The sequence below is a fragment of the Sturnus vulgaris genome, chromosome 29, assembly GCF_052056855.1.
Source record: "Sturnus vulgaris isolate bStuVul1 chromosome 29, bStuVul1.hap1, whole genome shotgun sequence".
Classification (NCBI taxonomy): domain Eukaryota; kingdom Metazoa; phylum Chordata; class Aves; order Passeriformes; family Sturnidae; genus Sturnus; species Sturnus vulgaris.
Window position 1 is genome coordinate 230,233 of NC_142271.1, and position 22,602 is coordinate 252,834.

The window sequence follows — 22,602 nt, forward strand, 5'->3', positions numbered from 1 at the left end:
CACTCTCCACAGCGCCCTGACAGGACGGTGGAACCGGGTGGGGGTAGAGCTCTGGTTCCGAGGAACAAGTGATGGGACAAGGGGGAACACCCTAATCTTGTGCCGAGAGCTTTGCAAGCTGCTTGGGAATCTCCTGTTCTCTGGATTCTAGCTCTGCCTGCCTAGGGAACCGACCTGGTGATAGGAACGTGAAGTCCCAGCTCCCAGCTCCACACAGAACCACAGGAACATCCCCTGGGACATGTGAGCCCAGCTCATGCAGCAGCATCAGGAATGACGTGGGCTTGGACCCTGAAATTCTAGGCAAGGCTGGCCAGGCTTGGAGCAACCCAGTCTAATGGAAGATCTCCCTGCCCATGGCAGGGGCTGGAACGGGATGAGATTTAAGGTCCCTTCAAACACAAACCACTCCATGATTCCATGAAATTTGGAACGGACCGGTTTGTCCTTGGAGCAACTTGCACAAGTACTGTTCCTAAAAGAGCTGGAGAGTGGCAAGCTCTTTGTCCTTGCACTTCAGGCCTTTGTCCAAAGGGTTAGATGGAGTATTGGGAAGGAATTCCTCTTCCTATGAGGATTGTGAGGCCCTGGCCCAGGTTGCCGAGAGAAGTTGTCGCTGCCCCATACCTGGAAATGTCCAAAGTCAGGTTGACCGGGGCTGGGAGCGCCCTGGGATAGTGGAAGGTATCCCTGCCCATAACGGGGCGTGGCAGGGGATGGAATTTAAGGTCCGCCCTACCCAACGGATCCCTCGCTCTGGGATTTCTCCCCTCGCGGCGCGGCGACACCCTCACCGTCACCGCGCCTGTCAATCAGCACCGGGGGCGGGGCCAGGGCACGGCGCACGCGCAGGCACGTCCCTGCTCCGCTGCCATTGGCCGGCGCGGGGCCGCCGCAGCCAATCGCGCGCGGGGAGGTGGTGGGGCCGAGCAAGATGGAGGAGTACGCTCGCGAGCCCTGGTGAGGGGAGCGGAGCGGAGCGGGGCCGGGCCGGGCCGGGCCGGGATCGGGATCGGGATCGGGATCGGGATCGGGATCGGGATCGGGATCGGGATCCGCGAGCTCCGGGAAGGGGCAGGGGAGCGGTGCGGGCGCGTTCTGGGGCCGCTCCCCGTCGGGGGGGCGTGGCTGACCTTGGTGGGGCCCCCTGAGGGAGGCGGCGGAGGTCGTGCCTTGGGGCCCGCTCGAGGCCTGGGCAGCCAAACCCCGCCGCTACCGAGCTCCGCGCGGCCTCCCGGAGCGGCGAGGAGCCGGCGGGGCCCTGCGACACGCACTGCTCATGCGCCTGCGGGGGCGGCGGGCGCTGCACTGGCGGTCTCACGTTTGGTACCTCAGCACCCCCTTATTTGCAGCCTTACCTCGGTCCCGCATCCTCAGCTTCCCTTCCAGCCTCCCTTTATCCTTAGTGCCTCCTATTGGCCTCCCTATCCTCAGTTCCCCTTATCCTCAGCTCCTCACATCCTCGGTCCCTTCTTCATTCACAGGCTCCCCCCGTCCGCTCCCCTCATCTTCAGTCCTTTCATCGTTCTCAGATCATCCGTCCTCAATCTCCCCTCATTCTCAGTTCGCCTCATGTCTCCCCCGATGTACAGTTCCTCAGATCCTCAGTCCCCCCTTCATTCTCAGCCACCATCTCAGTCCCCCTCTGTCCTTCCTCTCATCCAAAGCCCCCCAGATCCTCAGCGCTACCATCTTCAGCCACCCATGTCCGCCTTCCTTCGTCTACAGCCCTTCTCACTCTCAGCCTTCCCCACGCCCCACTCATCATTTTCTCCCCCTTAATTCTTTCTCAGTTCTCTCCCTCATCCTCAGACTCCTCCATCCTCAGTCTCGCCTACCCCCTCCTCCGCCTTCTCTCATCCTTAGTTGATCTTCAGCCACCCCTCAGCCCCTAAGTTCTCCCTCATCCTTGCCCCCCCCAGGCTCCCCTTCACATCCCCAGTGGCCCTGCCCCTCTCCTTCTCCATTTCTCTAAGCCTAGTCCAGCCCCCCGGCCCCCTCCATGCCAAGCTGGCAGTGTCTGAGTCCTGTCAGCATTGTCTTTGTAGACCTACACAGCCACATTGGCTGCAAGTCAAAGGTTGTATTTATAGTAATAAAAGGATTAAATGCAAGCTCAGGTGCAGGGTTACTGAATCACGGGCAGAGTTTCTTAGCATGGAGAAGGACTTGGAACAAGGGCTTGGACTCACAGGCAGGACAGAGGAGAATGGATTCCCACTGCCAGAGGGCAGGGTTAGATGGGGTAGACGGGAAAAAATTCTTTCCTGTGTGGTGACACCTTGGCCCAGGTTGCCCAGAGCAGCTGTGGCTGCCCCCCCATCCCTGGCAGTGTCCAAGGCCAGGTTGGACAGGGCTTGGAGCAACTTGGGATCATGGAAAGTGTCCCTGCCATGGCAGGGGATGGGACAAGATGAGCTTTAAGGTCTCTTTCAGCCCAAACCATCCTGAGATTCTGCTCACCTTTGCAGACAGAGGCCTGTGACTGTTCATGAGGCTTTTCCCAAACTTTGCAGGTTTCTCTACTGGCATGTTTTAAGTTTGTCCATAAACATCACCACTGCCTTTTTACAACATAAAGTCTGGGACATGAGCAAAGTGAATAGTATTTATTAATAGATTGCTGTGGGCTGCAGGTAATCTCAGTATTACTGAGGTTCGAAAAGACCTCTCAGACCATCAAGTCCAACCTGTGACCCTATCTTGTCAACCGGACCAGAGCACTGACTGCCACGTCCAGTCATTCCTTGAACACCTCCCTGGGCAGCCCCTTCCAATGCCTGGCAGTCCTTTCTGTGGAGAAATTCCTCCTGATATCCTCCTGTCCCTCCCCAGGCACAGCTTGAAGCTGTGTCCTTAATGGACAGGGATGTTTTGCTGCCAAGGCACGTGGGGCTCTTGGTGTCCCCCATTGTTCTGGCCCCTTTGCTGCTGGTCACCCTGTGGTCCCCCTGTTATCCAGCCCCCAGGAGCTGCTATCCTAGGGTCAGGCTGGTTCCCTATGAGCCTTTGGCACAGAGAAACGCCCCTTTGTTAATTTAAAGTGTGGTGGCCTGTATTCCAGTGGTTATCCAGCTGTCAGGAGAGCTGCTTGCTGCTGTGAGGCTTGGAGGAAGGGCTCACCTCTCTCCCAGGCAGGCAGAGCTGCTGTGTGGCTGTCCTGGAGCCCTGGGAAAAGTGAAGTCTTGCCCTCTGCTCTCCTCATCTCTGAGCAATCTCTGGTGCCATCAGGAGCAGGAACCTGACCTTATCCACATGTCATTTCCCTACAGCCAAGGCTCCCCTCAGAGTCAGGGAAACAATTAACAGTAATGTTATGCTTGTAGACAAATGCCAGATTAACAATGGAATAATCTCTCTTCTCCTCCAATTCTTTATGAGGTCAAGCACTGCCAAGGCTGAGGGTATTTTGTGTCAGCTCTAAAGGAGTTTGGAGGAGCTGACACATGGGCTGGCTGTGCTGGGATCAAAGATGTTGTCTCATTCCAAAGCTGCTCAGAAAAGCTTGGAGAGTAGTTCAAAAGGAAAATTAGGAACCCTGAAGGTAGCAGCTAATGAGGTAAAAGAGGGAAGTGTTCCATGATTGAGGTCTCATTAACAAGGCTTCAGGAAAAAGCAGCTATGATTTGTAGATTGGAATTCCTTGACTTTGTGGATAAGGGAAGCCCACTTCACAAAATCTATTTAGATTTCCAAAAAGCCTTTTAACGAGATCGCTCCTGGAGAGTTAATAAAGGGAGAGAGTTTGGATGTTTTATTCATAATAGGAGAGAATAATCTGCACAGGAGATGTGAGAACAAAACAACAAAAAATCCCTGTGAAAAAATATGAGTTGCTTTTCATCTTGTCATCTTGGACAAGAGTGAGTCTGGAACCTTTCCCTGATGCAGGAAAGAGTTGAAGGAAAAGAAAAGGTTGAATTATTGAATGCAGCTAGGGCTGAGGGGGTTGTATTAAGATGAGACCGTGTGCAGGCAGGGCAGACAAACAGGAGGTGATGAAGGATGAAGTACACCCCCCTGCTTCCTGAGGCCATATGTTTGGGACCTGGATGGAGCTGTCACTGGGGACACTCAGTGGTGACACTTGGGGTGGGGTCCTGGTGCCTTGGGAACAACCCAGTGATCAAAGGTACAAAGGCAAAGCCAACATTGAGTTCGACCTGTGCACACAGGACTTCCCTTGGGCAGGGGACAGGGCTGGCTGCGGAGGAGGAGGTTTGGAAATAAGTTGTGAACAGAAGGAACCTGGGAGAACAGATTTAAGGGGAAGGACTGCAAATTAGAGATACTTTCTTCAGAAAGTAAACACCTTGTGGCAAAGCCTGCAGCACAGTGAGGGGGGTTTGTCACCCCTCACTAGATGAGGTCTATGAAGTGTGGATGTGGCAGGTCAGGGATGATGTTCTCATGTGCAGGAGCTGGAAGCTGTAGGGGATCCCCAGCAACAGAGACATGGAATTCCAAGTGAAATTGAAAGTGCTCTTCAATGCTCCCGCCTGACAGAAACACTGAGCTTGCCATGGTGCTCAGATTTGTGACCTGCATGCTGTTGTAGGCTAATTTTTGCATATTCTGATTAATGGCAGTGTAGGAGTTAAATCACCCGAGTGCTTGGCTGGAAGATCTCAATATAAGATGAAAGAAATCAAACAACTTTGTTATTTTTTGCTCTGAAATTACCCACAGTGACAGTTGTTAATGGCATCTTAAAGCTCATCTAATATAGTAGTTTGGTTTAGGGTTGCAAGGCTCCAGTTCTTGGCAGAGGTTCTGAACCCCAAATTAAGGCTCCTGCAGCAGGTACTGACAGCCTATGGTGAAGGAAAGTGTGTCTATGCAAGGTTTTCCTGGCTGCTCTGTGGGGTTGGAGCAGGAATTGTGGGTGCGATACCTCCGAGGGGATCTCTGTTTTGTTTGAATGGACTTCAAAGATCCAAGATGCATCGGGAAGAGCCTTTCCAGCTCAACAAAGATGACTTTGAAGTCTCAAATGAGCAGAACTAATGAAAAGGGTGAATGATTCAAGAAAACGTGTTTTGGGCCAACTGGGAGCTGAGTCTCGTGGAATTTGCTACCTTAGTTCTCTGTAGGTCAAGAGAATGAGATCAGGGAATTTAAAGCTATTTACACTATGTAAGTAGGGCAGAGCTGGAATTCTGCAGTTTTCCGTGAAGGAAGTATGTCTCTCTGCCTTGTGCGAGGAGTTCAGGTATTTCTGTATATTTGGTACTTCCCACTCCAGGGAAGTGGGCCAGGAGACTCTGGCAAAGGCTGAGTTTGTTTTGCTGTAATATTCTTGGTTTTTTGTTGCTGCTTGCTCAGTGAGCTTTATATGAGACAGTACAGCCACCAGGCTCGATCTTCATCCGAGATATACCAGTGCTGAAGTGCTGCATCCATCCCACTCACACGGTTTGACATGATGTGATTTAATATTTTCATCTCTATTTTTCTTTCCAGTCCCTGGAGGATAGTGGATGACTGTGGAGGGGCCTTCACCATGGGGGCCATAGGAGGGGGCATTTTCCAGGCTATCAAAGGCTTCCGAAATTCCCCAGTGGTGAGTAAAATCCTGTGAAGGTGCATTGACTGCAGTCTTGCCTCCACTGTCCTTCCCCAGGGAGCATGGCAGTGAAGGGGAAGGAGAATAAATCCCTGTGTAGGGAGCAGGGCTGATTAAACACCTGTACATTGTTAATCCAGACCACCAGAGTCTGTCCTGGCTCAAGATCTGTGGGGGTTCATCTTTTGGAATAAAATTGCTGCTTCCCCGTTTGCTCTGGTGGCCGCAGTGGGACACTGGTAGCTTGTTCCTCCCTAACTGATGAACATTTCCCTCAGGATGGAGAAGTGCAGCAGGAAAGATCTGTCTTGGCTGATCTCCTGCCTGTGGTTGTGTCTGCATGGAGGGACATGAAGCCTGGGCTCTCCTTCCTCTCCCGGCCTTTCCCTTTCTTTTAAAACATGGAACGACTCAAAGAAAGAATCTTTTTCTCCTTCAGATTTATATTAAAGGGTATAATTTTCTTTAATTAATCTCTTATTTAATCATTGCTCTTTTTATTTACTCGATTTTTTAATGCTCAGGTTTGGTTTCAATGCGGGAGTGAGTAAACATGGAAGTGAAGTTTTGCTGATGCAAGTCAGTTTTCAATTTCGGGATAGCTGCTGCAAAATTTTGGCTATAAACCCATTGCAGAGACATTTGATAAATTAAGATCCAATTGCTGCTTGAACATTTGTTTTAAAATTTCTCATATATAAGGTGTTTAAAATTTCTTCATATATAAGGTGTTTTTGATGTTACTCTGACAATAAGTTGTTGGTTTGAGGTGGGTTTAATAAATAACTGTTTCCAAACTAGTCAGATCCTGCAGACACTTCACTTGAAAAGGACTATGTGCTTAATTAGATTCTTAATTTTACTTGCTAAATATACCTATCCCCACTTCTGAATGATTGTAACAAAAATAAAATTTGGTGAATGTTCTTTAAATTGTATTAAAGTGTGGGAAAATGTGTAATTTTTCTGTGGATGATGTGTTGAGTATGGGACTCTGGAAGGCTCCGCATTACTTTGCTTCTCTTGACTACAAAGACACCTACAATTCCACCTGCAGGAATGACAAAACATAGGACAGCTCGTGGGATTGCCCATCAGATAGGATGAAAAAATGATACATGTGAAAAATCACTGCTTATCCTGCTAAAATGTTACTGTAATGCCTCCTTCAGTCTCATTGGGCTATTCATACTGCGAATCCAAATTGTTTCCTGCCTGGTGACTGTAATTCCCATCTGTACCTGACCGGGACTATTGTATGGGAGTGATAAATAGCGAAATAGGTGTAAAGCACATTTTTTTTCAGCTTCTCACAGCTGCTCTGTGAGGACAGCTCAGAAACGTGTTGGTCCTATGGCAGGTTTTTGCAACATAGCTTAGGAAACGTGTTGGGCCTGTGGCGGGTTTTTGCAGTATAGGCTCAGCTTGGCTGTAAGATTTTACTGTTTTGTTTTAACTGAATTCCCTTATTTTAGGGTGTAAACCACCGTCTGCGGGGCAGTTTGACAGCCATTAAAACCAGAGCTCCACAACTGGGAGGTAATGAATTTTGGGGTTCTGTTGCACAGAATTGACTGTTGTTAGATAACAAAGTTTATGGATATAATATAGTGCAGCTGCACTGACACCTGAGCTGAGTCTCAGCAGATTTGTTGGCCCAATTGATGGGTAAATACAGTTCTGATATATCCAAAATAAGTTTGGTTGGGGAGGAAACAGTTTGTTCCTGGAGTGATAAGCCAGCGGTAATAACTGGTTGTATCCTAAACAGCAGAGCTTCTGGAGCATCTTCATGGTGTAAAGGGGGTTAAGATAAAACTAACTCATTACAAGAAATGATCCAGCTTGGATCAAAAATAGAACTTGGGGGTGTCCATGCATGTGCTGTAGGATGCCAAGCTCTTGAGGCCACAGGAGCAGGGTTGGGTGAGGTGTGAGGTGTGACATTGCCTCTGCATCGTCTTGTGAGGAAGTATGTTAAAAAGGGATCAATCTGGAAGTTCCCTTAGCTAATCTGACTTGGTTAGGATGAAAGTTCCATTATAATCACAGTTTGATACATTTTCTGCAGTTAATTGTAGACTAGTGAGATGATATATAAAATGGGGGGAGAGGGGATGATGGCATGTCAAGTTGGAAATTTTCCTGTATTGATTTTAACCTGTATTTGGCTCTTTATGAGTTTGAATTTACTTCATGTCTGAAAGGGAGCACAGTAACACCACAGTATCTGTTGTGCAGCACAGCTGGCTCATCTGCTCTCTCCAAAGTGGCTTTGGTTTGATTTGGAACAGGGAGCTTTGCTGTCTGGGGAGGCCTCTTCTCCATGATTGACTGCAGTATGGTCAGAATGAGAGGGAAAGAAGATCCCTGGAATTCCATCACGAGCGGAGCCCTGACTGGAGCCATCTTAGCTGCCAGAAGTAAGAAACTGGGGATATCAGATGAAAATCTCCTATTTTCTAAATGTACAGTTCTCATTATTATAGCAAAGCAACAGTCTGTGACACCCAAATTGGAATTTGCTGTCTCAGATGCTGAAAAATAATCTGAAACTTTTCTCCTGTGCTTAGGACAGTAATAATCATGTTCCTGGTGTTCCTTGAAGGGAGGACAGGGGGTGTTCCCCAGTAATTATCCTTTAATGCAGGTTAATGGGTGCAAAATTACTGCTCTGAGTCTGCTTTAGGAGAGAAGAGGGTGGTGAGGCCCTGACACAGGTTACCCAGAGAAGCTTTGGCTGTCCCATCCCTGGAAGTGTCCAAGATCAGGTTGGCCAGGGCTTGAAGCAATCTGGGATGATGGAAGGTGTCCCTGCCCATGGCATGGGGTGGAACAAAATGATCTTTAAGGCCCCTTCCAGCCCAAACCATCCTGGGATTCAATGGATTCTAACATGTAGCAAAGAAATAAAGAGTTGGTTTGTGCTTTTCATTTCCAGATGGCCCTGTTGCCATGGTCGGATCTGCCGCAATGGGAGGAATTCTCCTCGCCCTGATTGAGGGAGCTGGAATTCTGCTGACAAGATTTGCCTCCACTCAGTTCCCAAACGGTAAGGAGCCAGCAGAGGATATGTCATAAGGATTTGCTTTGCTGATGTGCCCCTGGCAGTCATCTTACCCTAGAATGAATCTGCAGTGCCCTGCCAGTTCCTGAGGCTGTGGAAAGCCAAGGAAGAGCTGCAGGTGCTGATGACACGGGATTATCACCAGCTGCTCCCACTGGGAGACTGGAGGTGGCATGGCTGAGAGCAGGGATGTCACTGCTGTCCCTGGCTTCTGCCACACACCTGGCACATGGTGGTAGAAGGGTTTTACTCAGGGGTGGGACACAATAGTTTGAGGGAATGGCAGGCAGCAAGTTGTGGAAAAGAGGGGTGGTTCTGGCTTACTGTGGTCTGTGTGAGGAACCCTAGGGTAAATGAGAGGATGTACACCTGGCAGGGACAGATACACGATTTACAAAAAGGGTGGTGGTGATTCCCTTCTAAACTGCTTTAATATCTACATACCTTTTTTCTTTCCTCAGTAAAATGCAAGCAGAGCTCTCACTGAGTTAGAAACTGTTGTGTGAATGCTTCCTGTGGAAAATCCTAAATACCTCTGACACAGAATCCGAGACTGGTTTGGGGTGGCAGGGACCTCAAAGCCCATCTCATTCCACCTCCTGCCCTGGGCAGGGACACCTTCCACTATCCCAGGCTGCTCCAAGCCCCATCCAACCTGGCCTTGGACATTTCCAGACATGGAGCAGCCACAGCTTCTCTGGGCATCCTGTGCCAAGGCCTCACCACTTCCACGGGGAAGAACTCCTTCCCTAATACCCTGTCTAACCCTGCCCTCTGTCAGTTGGAAGCCATTTCCCCTTGTCCTATGACTATCGTCCCTTGTCCCAAGTCTCTTTCCAGCTCTCTTGGAGCCCGTTTATGCACTGGAAGGGGCTCTAAGGTCTCCTGAGAGCCTTCTGCTCTCCAGGCTGAACATTGTTAGCTCTTCCAGCCTTTCCTCATAGGAGAAGTGCTCCGCCTGATTTTGGGAAGAACACAGACCACTAGGTCACTAATTCCTAAGTGAATCCTCTCCTGGGTTTGTTCACTAATATTCTTCATCCAACCTAAACTATGACAATTTCTGTTCTTTAAAGATAATTAATCTGCCTTGGAGAAAGTGTATCATCTGTCCATGACAATTAATTCTCTCTGAATTGTCCCACCACAGCTGTGTTGCCCCATCCAGCAGCAGGCAGTGGATCAGGAAGCTGACTCCACACTTGTTCCATTTCACTGGTTGCTTTATCTTCGGGCAAGTCACCCTAGTTAAACCTTACCAGAGGGGCCAAGGTCACCTCAAACACACTAATGTGCAAATTTCCATCTTTTTCAGATGACTGGAAAGGTTTCCCTCTCCCTGCACTGGTCCATTTCCCTGTTAGAAAAGCTTGCCTAGTGCAAGGTGTCCCTGCCCATGGCAAGGGGTGGAGCAAGATGAGCTTTAAGGTCCCTTCCAACCCAGATCATTCCACACTTCCATGATTCTGTGTAACTTGGAAAGAAGTGGTTTGTCTTTGGAGCACCTTGCACAGCATACTTTTCCTAAAAGAGCTGAAGAGGGGCTTTGGACAAGGTCTTGGAGTGACAGGATAAGGGGGAATGGCTTCCCAATGCTAGAAGACAGGTGAGATGGGATATTAGAAAGAAATTCTTCCCTATGAGGGTGATAAGGCCCTGGCCTGAGTTGCCCAGAGAAGCTGTGGCTGCCCCATTCCTGGCATGGAATTCCATGGCCAGGTTGGACAGGGCTTGGAGCAACCTGGGGTAGAGGAAGGTGTCTGTGTCTATGGCAGAGGTAGAATTGGATAAGCTTTAAAGTCTCTTCCAACCCAAACCAGTCTGTGATTCTATGCAACTTTCGAAACTTTTTATGAAACCCAAACAATTCCAGGATTTATGATTAATTTAAGAGGGATTAATATAAACAAACCAGTTGTGAATTCTGTTAATAGGAAGAATCTCCTGCATTTTGGTATTTATTTGCCTTCTCCCCTGTCTCTACTCCAGGCCCACAGTTGTCAGAGGATCCATCCCAGCTCCAGCCAGCTCCGTTCAGCGACTACCGACAGTACCAGTGATGGTCCCCTGCCTCCTCCTCCTCCTCCTCTTCTTCCTCTCCTCTTTCTCTTCCCTGTTCCTGAGCGGTCCCACCTGGAGGATGCGAAGAGGATTTGTACTTACCCCAGTGGTTGTCCCTTACACACCATGCGAGGAGGACCTGCAGCATTTCTCAGTGTCAAACTGCTCAGGAGAACTTTTAGAAAAGAAAATCTATTTATTCCTGATATATTCCATTGCTGTAATGTTACATGTCTGGTAGAATACAAAGAGGTTTGAGACAAGGACCAAATGGAGTCTTGTCATCCTTTGGACACAGACTGGAGTGAAAGTCTGGGAATCTCCTCTGGGATGTCACACCTGCAGTGAACGCAGCTGGAATGTAGCCTCTTCCCTGCTGGATTTAGGTTATGGGGCTGGAGGGGGAAGCATTGCACCTGCTGCCAGCACAACGTCCTGCTTTTCATCTCCAATCCTTTTCTGAGCAGAATTACCACATCTGCTGTGCGGTTTTGTCCTTAAAGTCCAGCTGTGGAATCCCCTTCCCTCCTGCCAGCAGTTAAAAAATCACATCCGGGGAGGTTTTCTGTTGTAACTCATTAATTAACTCATTGAGGCTATTGCTTGCTGGCAGTTCCTGATACAATATCCAGCCTGGGGGATTTCCAGAGCTGGGCCACATCTAAACAGCTCAGCAAAAGGACACCCCCACCTCTGGGGGATGGCAGGGATAGGTGGCATAGGAGCTGTAGTTGCTCTGCTCACACTCCTTCACCCGTAGGTCAGGCAATGGCCTTCAGCTGTCTGAGCTGAGTTTTACTGTGCTGCCGTCTGCCCCTCCAGACGTGTCACTGTCCCCTTTGCGTCAGGAGAAGCCTCTGACTGGGGCATGGTCCTGCACTGCCCCCACCCTAGCCAGGCTGTCACATCTCTCCTGCCCTCCTGAGCCCCAAGGGTAGTCACAGCCCCGGAGCTGTCACCAGCCAGGGCTGGGGTTCCTGCCCTGTCATCACCACAACACCCCAATTTCCTGTTTTATTCCAGTCCAGAGTCTACCGCAGCTGGAGGGATCCCACTGCCCCAGGGCCCTCCTGCCCTGCTCCTGGGATGCCCAGAGCCCTCTCTTCCCCCACCCCAAGAATGGACACAGACACAGCAGTGACACTGAACTATTGACCTTTTTATTTCAATCAGCTACAGCAGCTCTACATTCCCTACAACACTGTCCTTCCTCCCGACAGTGATGGAGCCGAGGACTGCGGTGGCAGCGTTTCGTCTTAAAGCTTAGTATTAAATATTAAATATTCTTTCATTTATGTTTACATTACTTTGTCAAGGAAAAAAACAAAACAAAAAGGACAATTAAAACTTTAAATTACATGTGTGTGTGTGTGCCCGTACCTGGGGCTGCCCCAGCCAGGCACTGCTGTGGGGATATGCAAAACTGGTGCGTGAGGAGCGGGATGTGCTCGGCTGTGTGGGACCAGGGAACTGTGCCCTGTGCTGTCGGAGCAGCAGGTGATCCCGGTGCAGCTAAAACACTGAAGGAGTCGGGAGCCCCCTGCAGTCCCAGCGCAGTGCGTGGGGAAGGGGGTGAGGATTTGGTCAACAACTTTGCTAAAGGATTTATCCATTTCTTATTTGTTTTGTTTCTTTAAAAAAAAAAAAACAACAAACCAACAACCCCAAATGGTTTTGAGTCTTCCTTTGATTTTAGCAAAGACAAGAGTTTAAAAAGCACTTAGGAAGCTTGTACTAAAACCAGGTGCTCTCAGAGGAGAGAGTCATCTGTGCACCCCCCTTCCAGGCCGTAACGGAACTCCTGCAGGTTGGACACCCCATAGAAGTGGACAAAGGCTGCAGCCACCACCAGCACGTGGAAGATCTGATGAGACTGGAACTGCAGGGAAGCAAAAAAGCCTTTAGATCAGACCAAAGGGGACAGCAACACCGACAGCACCTCCTCCTCTTCTTCCTTGTTGCTCCAGGACTGTCCTCTGCCCTCAGCTCCCCACTTTGTTGCACCAAGCAGCGATTCCTACCCTGTCCTTTGCCCTGCCCACGCACAGATCTGCCTGCCAGCATGTGCTGAGGCACAGCCGGACACCCCCAGCCTCCAGCTCCTCAGTGCCCCCTCCCCAGATGCCAGAGCTGCACTCAGACAGCCCGTTCATCCCCACACTCACCCAGATGTCAAACTTGCCCGGGAAGAAGCGCTCAGGGATGCGGGCAGCGTAGAGCCCAGCGCCCGTGATGTACATCACAGCCATGAGGAAGAACCAGCCCATCTGCCCCACCGTGGTGGCCTTCACAAAGCCCTCGGCGATGGTGAAGTGCATTGTGGGCACAACCCCGCTCAGTCCCAGCCCCAGGAACACGCCTGTGGCCCAGAGAGGAGGTCAGGGAAAACTGCTCAGTGTGGAGGGGGAGCTGCTCCTCCCACCAACTCCCCTTGATCCCTCATCCTGTGCTACGGAAGCAGCTTTTCTTCACTGAATACATAGAATATCTCGAGCTGGAAAGGACCCATAAAGGGTCATTGTGTCCGACTCTTGGCCCTGCACTAGACACCCCCAAACTATCCCACCCTGTGCCTGAAAGAGTTGTCCAAACACTCCTTAAACTTCTCCAATTCTCATGGCACTTATCCTTCACAAAATGAGGGACCCACAGCTTGACATCCCAGGCAAATCACTCCTGTGCTCGCTGGGTAGAACCCACCCAGTGTTTCTTATGCAGGGCTGCAGCAGCTCCTGCTCCTGGCTATGGGAACGGACACTTTGGAAGGTGCTAGCCCTTTGGACCACACCAGGAACACAGCCACTCCTTCCAGGAAAGTAATTTCTTGCAGCTCCTGAGGAAGGAGCTCAGCAGCTGAAATGTTCAACTCTGGCCTCTGATGAGTTGGGAGAGAACAAGAGACACCATGGTGACACTAGCCTGGAGAGGGTCTGGGTGGCACTCAGCTGGATCCTGTGCTGGTGGCACAGGATGCTGTGAGGAAGAGCCATGGGGACGTGAGTCCTGTCTGTCCCCTGCCCTCATCTGAGGGTCTCAGGTGGCCTCTGTCTCAGCATGGTCTTTCCTCACTCATGTAGCCAGGACAGTGCTCTGAGAGACGTTTGCTTCAGGACCCCTAGGAGTTGGGGAGGGAGGCGTCTCCTGGTACTCAGTGAGGCTGATGGGACATGCTGTGAGGGTAAATTGGGGTGTGGGGCTAGAGGCAGCCCACCACTCCGTCCCCAGGAAGGCAGGTACCAGCCAGCGTGTCCCTGGCAGGGAAGGGCTCAGGAATGCCTTCCTCCTCCGCCTCACGTGCAGGTTCTTGCTGCTAAACTGCTTCCTGGAGAAGTCAGAAAAGGCACACCCCCAGCCAGCCCAGGGCTATTTTTAAACACCAAACCTCAGGCTTTGCTCAGGAGATGAATCCCCAGCACAGCAGGAGAAGGCAGGAGGCTGCTCCCTGCAGTGCTGTGCTGCTGGGGGGGGGGGAATGAATCCTGCAGGTGCCCAGAGCTTCTCCCAAATGGGATCTGCCAGAAGTACCTCCCAGTACTTGGGGAAGGAGGGAGCTCCTACCTGCTCTGGTCTGCCTGTGCTTGGGGGTGGCAAATCGGTCCCACTGTGCCACAATGATGGCAGAGATACCCAAGACACAGACGATGGAGAGGTAGATGAGTCTTGGCTGTGGGGAGCAGTAGAACGAGTAGTAGAGCCACGGGACGAAGCTCCCCATGATCAGCAGTGCAATTCCTGAATAATCCAACCTGCAGCCAGGGTGCAATGACAGAGAACCACAAGTGAGCCTCAAAATCCACCCCTCCATGTGTGGGAACTCTCCAGGCTGCACCTGAGTGGAGTCACAGGGCAGGAGAGGTGTGCTGGGGTCCCATCAGGGCAGGTGCAACAGGAGAAAGGGCTTGGGCACAGTGGGAATGCTGGGGAGGGGCAAGAGGAGGCTGGAGCTCAAACCACTGGTAACAAATTCCTGTGCACATGGATCTATGATCCTCCACTCATCTCACCACTGAAACATAGCCCCTGCACTGCCTACACTGCCTTCTCAAGAACACAAGGGCATTTCTGCTGGATTTGTTCTGGAGACAGGATCCCATGGGATCTCTGAGGGTTGTGCAAAGGGGATAGGCAGGATTCCTAGCAAGCAGCACCCAAATAAATGCCTTTAACAGCTATGTGGGAGCAGAATGTTACTTGAGAGCCTCACTGCAAAGGCTGACTGGAGCTTGACTCTTGGAGCAGCCCAGGAAGAGGCACAAACCACTGACCAGCCTTCCCACTCTGCTGGGAATCCTGTTTGTGTTCCTTCTTTCCATTTGGTTTCAGTCCAAACTGGATCCAAAACAGAGGTTTTTAAAAGCATCCAGTAAACTGGGACCTGCCAAACTGGCCATGGCCCCCAGCTGCCCAGTGAGAGTGAGATCCCTTCTCAATTCACTGCTATGAGAAGTACAGAGTCTGTTCCCTTGGGAGCCAGGATCCTGTTCCATTGGGAACTGCAGAGTCTCAGAATCTTTATCATGCACCTGAGGCCCATGACCTGACACATTTAAGGTGCTCAGGCAGAACCCTGCTGTGGTCCCCCTCAGTTCTATGCTGGATTGAGCGGATGCTCCCTTCCCCCAGGGATAAAACATTTGGGAACACTTGCTTTCCAGGACGAAGTGCTGCAAGAACCCAAAACCTCCCAGGAGACCACACAACTATATTCACGCTGACTCACTTCGAAAAAGTCCGTGAGACCTTCTCCGAATGACAGTAGACAGTGTGGAAAAGCCAGGAAAAGCTGAGGCATAGCACTGCTCCCAGGAAGAACATTCCAAACACCACCTTCTCTTGGAGAGGAGCCATAAAGTACATGTTGGGCCGCAGCATGGTCAGGATCCCCAGGCAGAGGAACAGAACAAACCCTGCAGAAACACATGGAGAGAGAAGTCAGGGGGACAGTGGGGGAGTTCAGCAGAGCCAGGATAAGAAAAGCCCTGGCCATGCTCCTGGATGTATCACAGGGGTACTCAGTAACCCGCAGTGGGTCCTTGGCTGAGGCCTTTGTTAGTGCAAATGAGAATGGTCAGAAGAAGGGGCAGGCACAGGGCAAAGAGCTGTTGAGCTGCTGTGTTTCACATGGCCGTGGAAACAAGACTGGTTTAAGTGGGAAGGGACCTTAGAGCTCACTACATTCCACCCCCTGCCATAGGCAGGGACACCTTCCACCAGCCCAGGTTGCTCCAAGTCCTGTCCAACTTGGCCTTGGACACTTCCAGGGATGGGGCAGCCACAGCTGCTCTGGGCAACCTGGGCCAGGGCCTCACCACTCTCACAGGGAGGAATTTTTTTCCACTATCCCATCTAATCCTGCCGTCTGGCAGTGGGAAGCCATTCTCCCTTATCCTGTGACTCTCAGCCCTTGTTCAAAGTCCCTCTCCACCTCTCTTGGAGCCCCTTTAGGTACCGGGAGAGGCTCTAAGTTCTCCCTGAAGTTTTCTCTTCTCCAGGCAAAGTATTCCCAGCATTCTCAGCCTGTCTCCAGATCAGAAGAGCTCCACCCTCAGAGCATCTCTGTGACCTCCTCTGGACTCATTTCAGAGAAACATCCTCTGAGGATTCTCTGTTGTGCCCAGGACACATCTCCCCATCCCACTCCTCTAGTGGCTGAGCCCAGTGCTGGTCCCTCTCTCCCAAGGGGCTTCAAGAGCTCCAGGCACTCCATGTCTGATCCTCTTGCATGCACAGGATCCACACAGGGAGCTCTGGGCATGGAAAGGACCCAGCACTGAGCCCATTCAGGCACTAATGCAGGGCCTGAGCCCCTCCAGCCCCAGGGTTCCCCCTTCCCCGCAGTCACCCAGCAGGTGTGTCCAGATGTTGCCTGTCTCGGTGTGTATCCGGAAGATGCTGCGGAAGCAGGCGCGGAAGGAGGGCATGGGGGGCCGGTGTCCGTGCAGGAGATAATCGTTGTCCTTGAGCCAGTCGGGCAGGACATCATATGGGATCACACGCCAGCGTCCCTCCCACACCTGCAACACACTCGGAGGATCAGAGCAGCCCAAAGCCCCAAATCCACGGGGAACAGCCCAGCCCTGGGATGCTCCTTGGGGAGAGGAAGTTTGGCTTCTCCAACGTCAGGTACCCTGTGGGACCCTGTAAGCCACTTACCCATGTCCTGCACCCCCGGGATTTCACCCCCACCTCAGTTCCCACAAGGACTGACCCCCAGCCCCCTAAGAGAGTGATTCCAGTACCCTCCCAGGAAGTCAGGGGCGATTAATAATCTCAGCTTTAACCCTTCCACATTCACAGACTGTTCCCTGTGGTGGGAACCCCCATTTGATCACAGATGAAGCAGAGGAGCCGCGGTGACTGGGGGCACTGGGTGACACCCCGGCCCGACCGGCAGAGCTCCTGGGCCCCACACAAGCCTGCAGGAACATTGGGATTGCTCCCAGGTCCTCATCCACCATGGCTGGGCCAACCCCATCCTGGCCATCTCCTTCCCGGGGATGCTGCTGGGAGCACCCCAGCAGAGCTGGAGCCAGCTGCAGCCACGTAGAGCTTTATCCGGACACATCCCGTCACCCCAAACCCGCGGATTGGGAAATCTGCTCCAGAATCAAGACCGGGGGATCGCCACAGGCTACCGTACCTTGTACACGAACTCTTCCATCTTCTCCATGGCATGGTGAGCCTGCAGGGGGAGGGTCAGCACACGCACCACCTCCTCCTCCTCGCGGGCCGCAGGGCACGGCGGGTCCTCGGCCTGCAGGGAGAAGAGCCAGGAGGGAATCGTTCCAGCCCCCGGGAGAGGAATCATCCCTGCCCTTCTGAAAGCACCCGGGGGTGCTGGCAATCATCCCTCTGAGGGGACGGGCAGGACCCGCTGGTCACCCTCGTTTATGCAACACACTGCTGCCTGACCTATGCAGGGCGGGCTAATCTCAGATTTATCCTGTCGAAAAACGGGATTACCACGAGGGATTTTCATCCCTACAACCAAGGCTGGAATGGCCGCTCGGCCCAGCCGGGAGACCCGAGCCGGCCAACCCGAGCAGAGGCGGCTCCGAGCTGGGAACGCTCCGAGTCCCGGCACAGCTCCCGCCCTCCTCAGCCGGGGAGAGGCTCGGAAAGGTGATTCCCTGCCCTGTGGAAATACTGGAGCACTGGAAACACCCTGAGAATATCCGGCACAGACACAGCGATCCCGGTGACATCCCTGCGAAGGACTATCCCGGCTCCATGCCTGCTCGGCAGGAGCAGAGTTTGGGCCGGCTCGGAACACGGACCGGCCCGAGGAACGATACAGAGCCGTACTCCTCTAGCTATTAATGGGATAACGGGCAGATTCTCGGGATAATCCGCGGGGACGGAGCGAGGAGACTGAGCCAGGTTCTGGATCCCCTCCCGCCCAGGGGTCTCGGAGGGGCTCACGCTGGCCGCGCCGGTGGCTCCTTGGTCCCCCTTCTCCTCTAGGAGCGGCCCCAGCTCGGCGAGCTCCAGGTGCGCCCGTTCCCGCTCCCGGTCCCGGCCGGCGGCCGCCAGCCCGCTGCCCGCCCCGGCGGGGGCCTTGCGGGACGCCATCGAGGCGGCAGGTGCGTGCGGTTCCGAGGCAGCCGCTGAAGGTCCCTCCGCGTCCTTCTGCCGCCGCGCTGGGGGGACGAAGAAGCACAGAGTTACCGGGACCGGGGAGACCGGCGGCAGGGCTCTTCCCGGTGAGCTGGAAGCAGCGGCCCCGCCCGTTCCGGTGGCAGTCGGACTCCCCCGTCCCCTGCCCGTCCCTCACCGGCCGCTACATCCCGCGGGCGGCGGCGGCGGCGGCGGCGGCGGCGGCACCGGAAGCAATGCTGAGGGAACGGGAACGCGCAGCGCCCCTTCCGTCCTCGGGGCCACACCCTAAGGGCCCCACCCTGGGAAGAGCGCTGGATGATTGGTCAAGATCACTGTCTGTCTCTATTTTGTCCCGCCCCACCGACGGCCGCCCGCTGTGATTGGTCGAGCCGCCTAGCTAGGCCGCCGGCGGAAGGCGCTCTGGCCGCGCCGCGCAGCTCTGTGGCTGCGCCCTCGGCCGCCCCCTGCTGGCGCCCCGGGGGTCCCGCGGGGGGACAGAGCCTCGAGGACCCCTGGGGCTGCTGTGGCAGCGTCTTTAATTTGAATTATCTGCCCCCAGGATGAATTCTCTCACCTTTTGCAAAAGTAACTGTCGTAATTCAGCTTCTCCAGCAGAAGATGCTTTAATGAAGAAAATAATTTTGTGTTTCAAGCATTGAGTAAAGTCACATCACTAAAAGAAATATGCATTAGGCAGGCAAAGAAGATGCTTTAGATAGGCGTGTTCATGTAAATTTTACTGTATTTAACCTTTTACTCCTCGGTGCGCTTGATTTGTGGAAACCTCCTCTTTGTACCTGGTGCAGAATAAATAATATTTCCTTTCTAACATGACTCTGTGTTTATAGAGCTCCTAAAGTCGGCAACAAGAGGTGACAGACCTTGTCATCCATCTGGGATATCCCTGTGTCCCAATAGCTGATAGCCCCCACAGCACCACCTGCCTGCCCACGGTCCCACGTTGGCCATTGAGGGCTTCCCCGGATGGGCACAGCAACAATCAATGGCCGAGGTCACCCCCGACCTGGTGGGGCAGCTCGTCTTTCCCTGCCCACAGGTTTCATTTCCTGGGCTGACAAGAGCCGGAGACTCCCAGCCGCCGGCGGCACAATGGTGGATCCTGTTCCCCATCAATCATTCATGGCCTCACCGTTGGAAGGGATTTCTTGGGGGCTGCTGGAGTGGGAAGAGGGGAGGGATTTTCTGACCTTCGTGATATTATATAGGTGCTGGTGGCATCAGGGAAGGTTGGAGGTACCTGCCTGGGTCACCCATTATCCTCGCAGGGTGAGTGGTGTGGGGGCTGAAGGGAACACAGGATTTAGAGAGGACATGGGTTTGGAGGGGACATGGAATTTGTAGGGGACATGGGATTTGGTGGGGACACAAGGTTTGTAGGGAACATGGGTTTGTAGGGGGCACAAGATTTGTAGGGGACACAGGATTTGTAGGGAACACAGGGTTTGGACGGGACACAGGACTGGGGACATGGGATTTGAAGGGGACATGTGTTTGGGAGGGAACATGGATTTGGAGAGGGCACAGGTTGGGGGCTTTTGGGGGTATCATGGAAGATGGTGGGGATAGAAAATGATCTGGGAATTTTGGGAGGCTGCATCCCCCACATTCTGCTGGAGCCATGGGGTCCAGGACAAGTCAGGGCTGGCTGTGGCCAGGGCTCTGCTCTCCCCTCCATAGGGACAAACATTGCCGTGTCCCCCCTCCCAGTGTCCCCATGGGTGTCTTGAGCTGCATGAAGTATCTGATGTTCATCTTCAACGTGCTGGTGTTTGTGAGTCCACCTGGGCCTTGTGGGGTGCAGGGGTGGAGGGAACCTGTGCCTGGGGACAGCTGGCTCAGGGGTGGGTGACACCGGTCCCAGGGAGGGAAACAAGGGTTGAAGCATCCCCCATCCACATGGGGTGACATTTCCGTCTGGATCAGTGGTGGAGACACCCACTCCCAGGGAGGGGATTAAACCTTGGACATCCCCTGAGTCCATGATCATCTCCTGACCTCCCCCTGCAGGCTGGGGGGACGTGCCTGGCAGGCATGGGAGTCTGGGTGGCCGTGGACCCGGCTGGCTTCCAGGACATCGTGGCTGCCAGGGGCTGTGCTGAGTGCAGGTGCATGGCTGCTGCTGGCCGTGGGCATTGCCCTGTCCCTGCTGGGCTTCCTGGGCTGCTGTGGGGCCCTGCGCCGGAGCCGCCCACTCCTACTGCTGGTGAGGGAGGGAAGATGGGTGGGAAGGGGCTGCAGGATGTGGGCAGGGGGCACTGGGGGCAGGAGTCACGTGCTGGAGGGTGATGGGGGATGCAGGTGTTTCTGGAGGAGCCAGGAGATGGTGTTCCTCATCCTCAATATGTCCTGCCCTCCACTCCCCACCTTGTGAGTTTCAGTTTAGAGCTCAGAAGATTTATAAAGCCACCAAGTAGGGTCAATTCCTTCTGAAGCCACTGGCTTGTTCCACGACATTTCCAAGATTTCCTCCCCATTGCTGGTGAGGGGCAGAAATGCCTGTTTGAACACCAAGATCCCCATTCCTTCAGCATCCCCAGTCTATTGCAGACAGTGCTTGTTTATAACCCCTGCATTGCAGCCAGTGGTCAGAGATGTGGCATCTGTCCCCAGGAGCTGTATACACATCCCTGGTCTCAGGGACACAGGGCATAGGCAGGGCTGGTGCAGAGGAGGGCAGGGATAATGTGAGCAAGCTTCTTGTGGGATCAGGCTAGTCTCTGACTCTTCACCTGCTGTTTTCCAGTTCTTCATCCTCGTCAGCCTTGTCTTCCTCACGCAGCTCATTGGAGCCGTTCTCTTTCTGGTGCACTGGAAACAGGTACTGGCACCATCCCCAGTGTCACCAGCCTCCCTCTGTCACACCGTGGCCATGGTGCAGAGCTATGGGGATGGTGTAGGGACCTTTCCCTCACCTCTGTCATCAGCACCACAACACAAACCTCAAAGCAGGTGGGGGGGATCCACTGGGTGGCCAATTCCCCTCAGAAGGAGCTGGTGCTGAGCAGAGTGGGAGAGGAACAGCCCCAGCCCTGGCACCAATTCCACAGGTCCAGCCCGAGCAATTCCTGTCTGATCTGCAGAGGAACTATGGTGGGGATGAGGGTGCTGAGGTCTTCTCCACAGCCTGGAACACCCTCATGGTCACGGTGAGCAGCTGGGAGGCTCCTGAAGGACACACAGGATCCACCAAGGGTAACTATCGTAATGGTGTTTCCCTTCTGTTCCAGTTCTCGTGTTGTGGTGTTTTAGGACCCGAAGACTTTGGGAATGGCTCCCGCTTCCAGGAGCTGCACCCAGAGATGCCATGGCCACGGGCATGCTGTGTCCGGGATGGGCTTCTGCAGGCGGGAGAGGTCCTGGGCTGGGAGCAGTGCCAGGACAGAAGCCCTGGCTACATCCATGAGCAGGTAGAGCACAACTTTGCTGCGTCCATGTCCCTGTCCAAGCCTCAGCCTGTCCCAGGGTCATGAAGCAGAGCATAAGGGACATTGCCTGGGACATTGCCTCGCTGTGCTTCCACAGTCCAGTGACTCCCAAAGTCCTCAGCTTGTCCTGCCTCACAGGGGACCCCCTACATCCCCCTGCAACCCAGTCCCCCTCAGTGCTCCGTGTGGCCATGGGGAACCTGAGAGGGCCCCTCTCTACTCCAGGGCTGCTTCTCTACCTTCGGCAGGACCCTGCAGAGGTACATCTCTCTCCCTGGGACCTGCAGCTTAGCCGTGCTGGGCATTGAGGTAATGAGGGGGGCTGGGGCCAGGGCAGGCAGAGCTCTTCGTGCAGGGGGGTTGCTCAGTGGGCAAGGAGAGCACAAAGGAACTCAGGTCTCTCTCAAGGTACAGAGCCTGCTCTCCACTGCAGATGGGGCAGGTGAAGGAACAAGGGAGGGTTTGTTTTGCTCCCTCTTGATCTCCTCACCCTGATGTCCCCGTGCAGCACCAGGCCAGCTGGCCCAGGCCCCTTGAGGGCACAGCAATGGCCCCAGGCCAGGGATCCTCCAGCTATGCTGGATCCTCTCTGCTTCCAACAGCAGCCAGGCCCAGCTCTGCTTTGGGGCTGACCCTCTCTCACCTCCATCATTCCAGATTTTTGCCATGTTCTTCGCCTTCTGCCTTTACTACAACTTCGACTGAGTGGAACAGGGAGATGGTCAGGGCTTTGGGAACAGCTGAAGACACGGCCATTCCTTAACCAGCAGAGATCAGCTCATCACTGAGCTTCATTGCTTCCCAGGCATTGAGAACCTCACTGAGTCCTGTCTCTGCTCCAGAGATGGGCCTGACTCACTTTT

At 53.3% G+C, this 22,602-nt stretch overlaps 4 protein-coding genes across 6 annotated transcripts in view; 2 read left to right on the plus strand and 2 right to left on the minus strand.

Annotated features, from left to right (window-relative positions):
• Positions 1 to 1,675, minus strand: part of LMOD1 (leiomodin 1) — a 27,323-nt gene extending 25,648 nt beyond the window's left edge. For 2 of the 3 annotated variants that reach the window (XM_088180570.1, XM_088180569.1), the window contains exon 1: positions 628 to 765. The gene's annotated coding sequence lies outside the window, so the exon portion shown is untranslated. Of the gene's footprint in view, positions 1 to 627; positions 766 to 1,358 lie in introns of those variants that run through there. The other variant, XM_014891978.2, reaches the window with a different exon arrangement.
• On the plus strand, positions 815 to 10,960 carry TIMM17A (translocase of inner mitochondrial membrane 17A). The gene is made up of 6 exons (XM_014891985.2): positions 815 to 960; positions 5,464 to 5,563; positions 7,042 to 7,105; positions 7,861 to 7,989; positions 8,508 to 8,618; positions 10,623 to 10,960. Exons 1-6 carry the CDS (start codon positions 935 to 937, stop codon positions 10,691 to 10,693), a joined length of 501 nt encoding a protein of 166 aa, XP_014747471.1. The 5' UTR covers positions 815 to 934; the 3' UTR covers positions 10,694 to 10,960.
• Positions 10,961 to 11,832: 872 nt separating this feature from the next.
• ADIPOR1 (adiponectin receptor 1) lies at positions 11,833 to 18,575 on the minus strand. Its single transcript, XM_014891983.2, has 8 exons — positions 18,469 to 18,575; positions 18,117 to 18,334; positions 17,335 to 17,448; positions 16,537 to 16,708; positions 15,415 to 15,601; positions 14,253 to 14,440; positions 12,860 to 13,053; positions 11,833 to 12,573 (listed from the first exon to the last, which is right to left on the minus strand). Exons 2-8 carry the CDS (start codon positions 18,264 to 18,266, stop codon positions 12,445 to 12,447), a joined length of 1,134 nt encoding a protein of 377 aa, XP_014747469.2. The 5' UTR covers positions 18,267 to 18,334; positions 18,469 to 18,575; the 3' UTR covers positions 11,833 to 12,444.
• A 1,453-nt stretch (positions 18,576 to 20,028) lies between these two features.
• On the plus strand, positions 20,029 to 22,444 carry LOC106862776 (tetraspanin-18-like). Its single transcript, XM_088180196.1, is given in 8 exon segments — positions 20,029 to 20,085; positions 20,322 to 20,402; positions 20,404 to 20,517; positions 21,058 to 21,132; positions 21,362 to 21,460; positions 21,542 to 21,721; positions 21,965 to 22,147; positions 22,397 to 22,444. Coding segments are annotated over 8 exon segments (837 nt in total).
• The last annotated feature ends 158 nt before the right edge of the window (positions 22,445 to 22,602 follow it).

Coding starts and splice junctions, on each gene's coding strand:
- TIMM17A (XM_014891985.2), top strand. CDS start 935: ATGGAGGAGTACGCTCGCGAGCCCTG. Junction 7,106..7,860: donor CAGAGCTCCACAACTGGGAG/GTAATGAATTTT, acceptor GATTTGGAACAG/GGAGCTTTGCTGTCTGGGGA. Junction 8,619..10,622: donor CTCCACTCAGTTCCCAAACG/GTAAGGAGCCAG, acceptor TCTCTACTCCAG/GCCCACAGTTGTCAGAGGAT.
- ADIPOR1 (XM_014891983.2), bottom strand. CDS start 18,266: ATGGCGTCCCGCAAGGCCCCCGCCGGGGCGGGCAGCGGGCTGGCGGCC. Junction 15,602..16,536: donor CATCTGGACACACCTGCTGG/GTGACTGCGGGG, acceptor GTGTTTCTGCAG/GGTTTGTTCTGTTCCTCTGC. Junction 13,054..14,252: donor GCACAGGCAGACCAGAGCAG/GTAGGAGCTCCC, acceptor TCTGGGCCACAG/GCGTGTTCCTGGGGCTGGGA.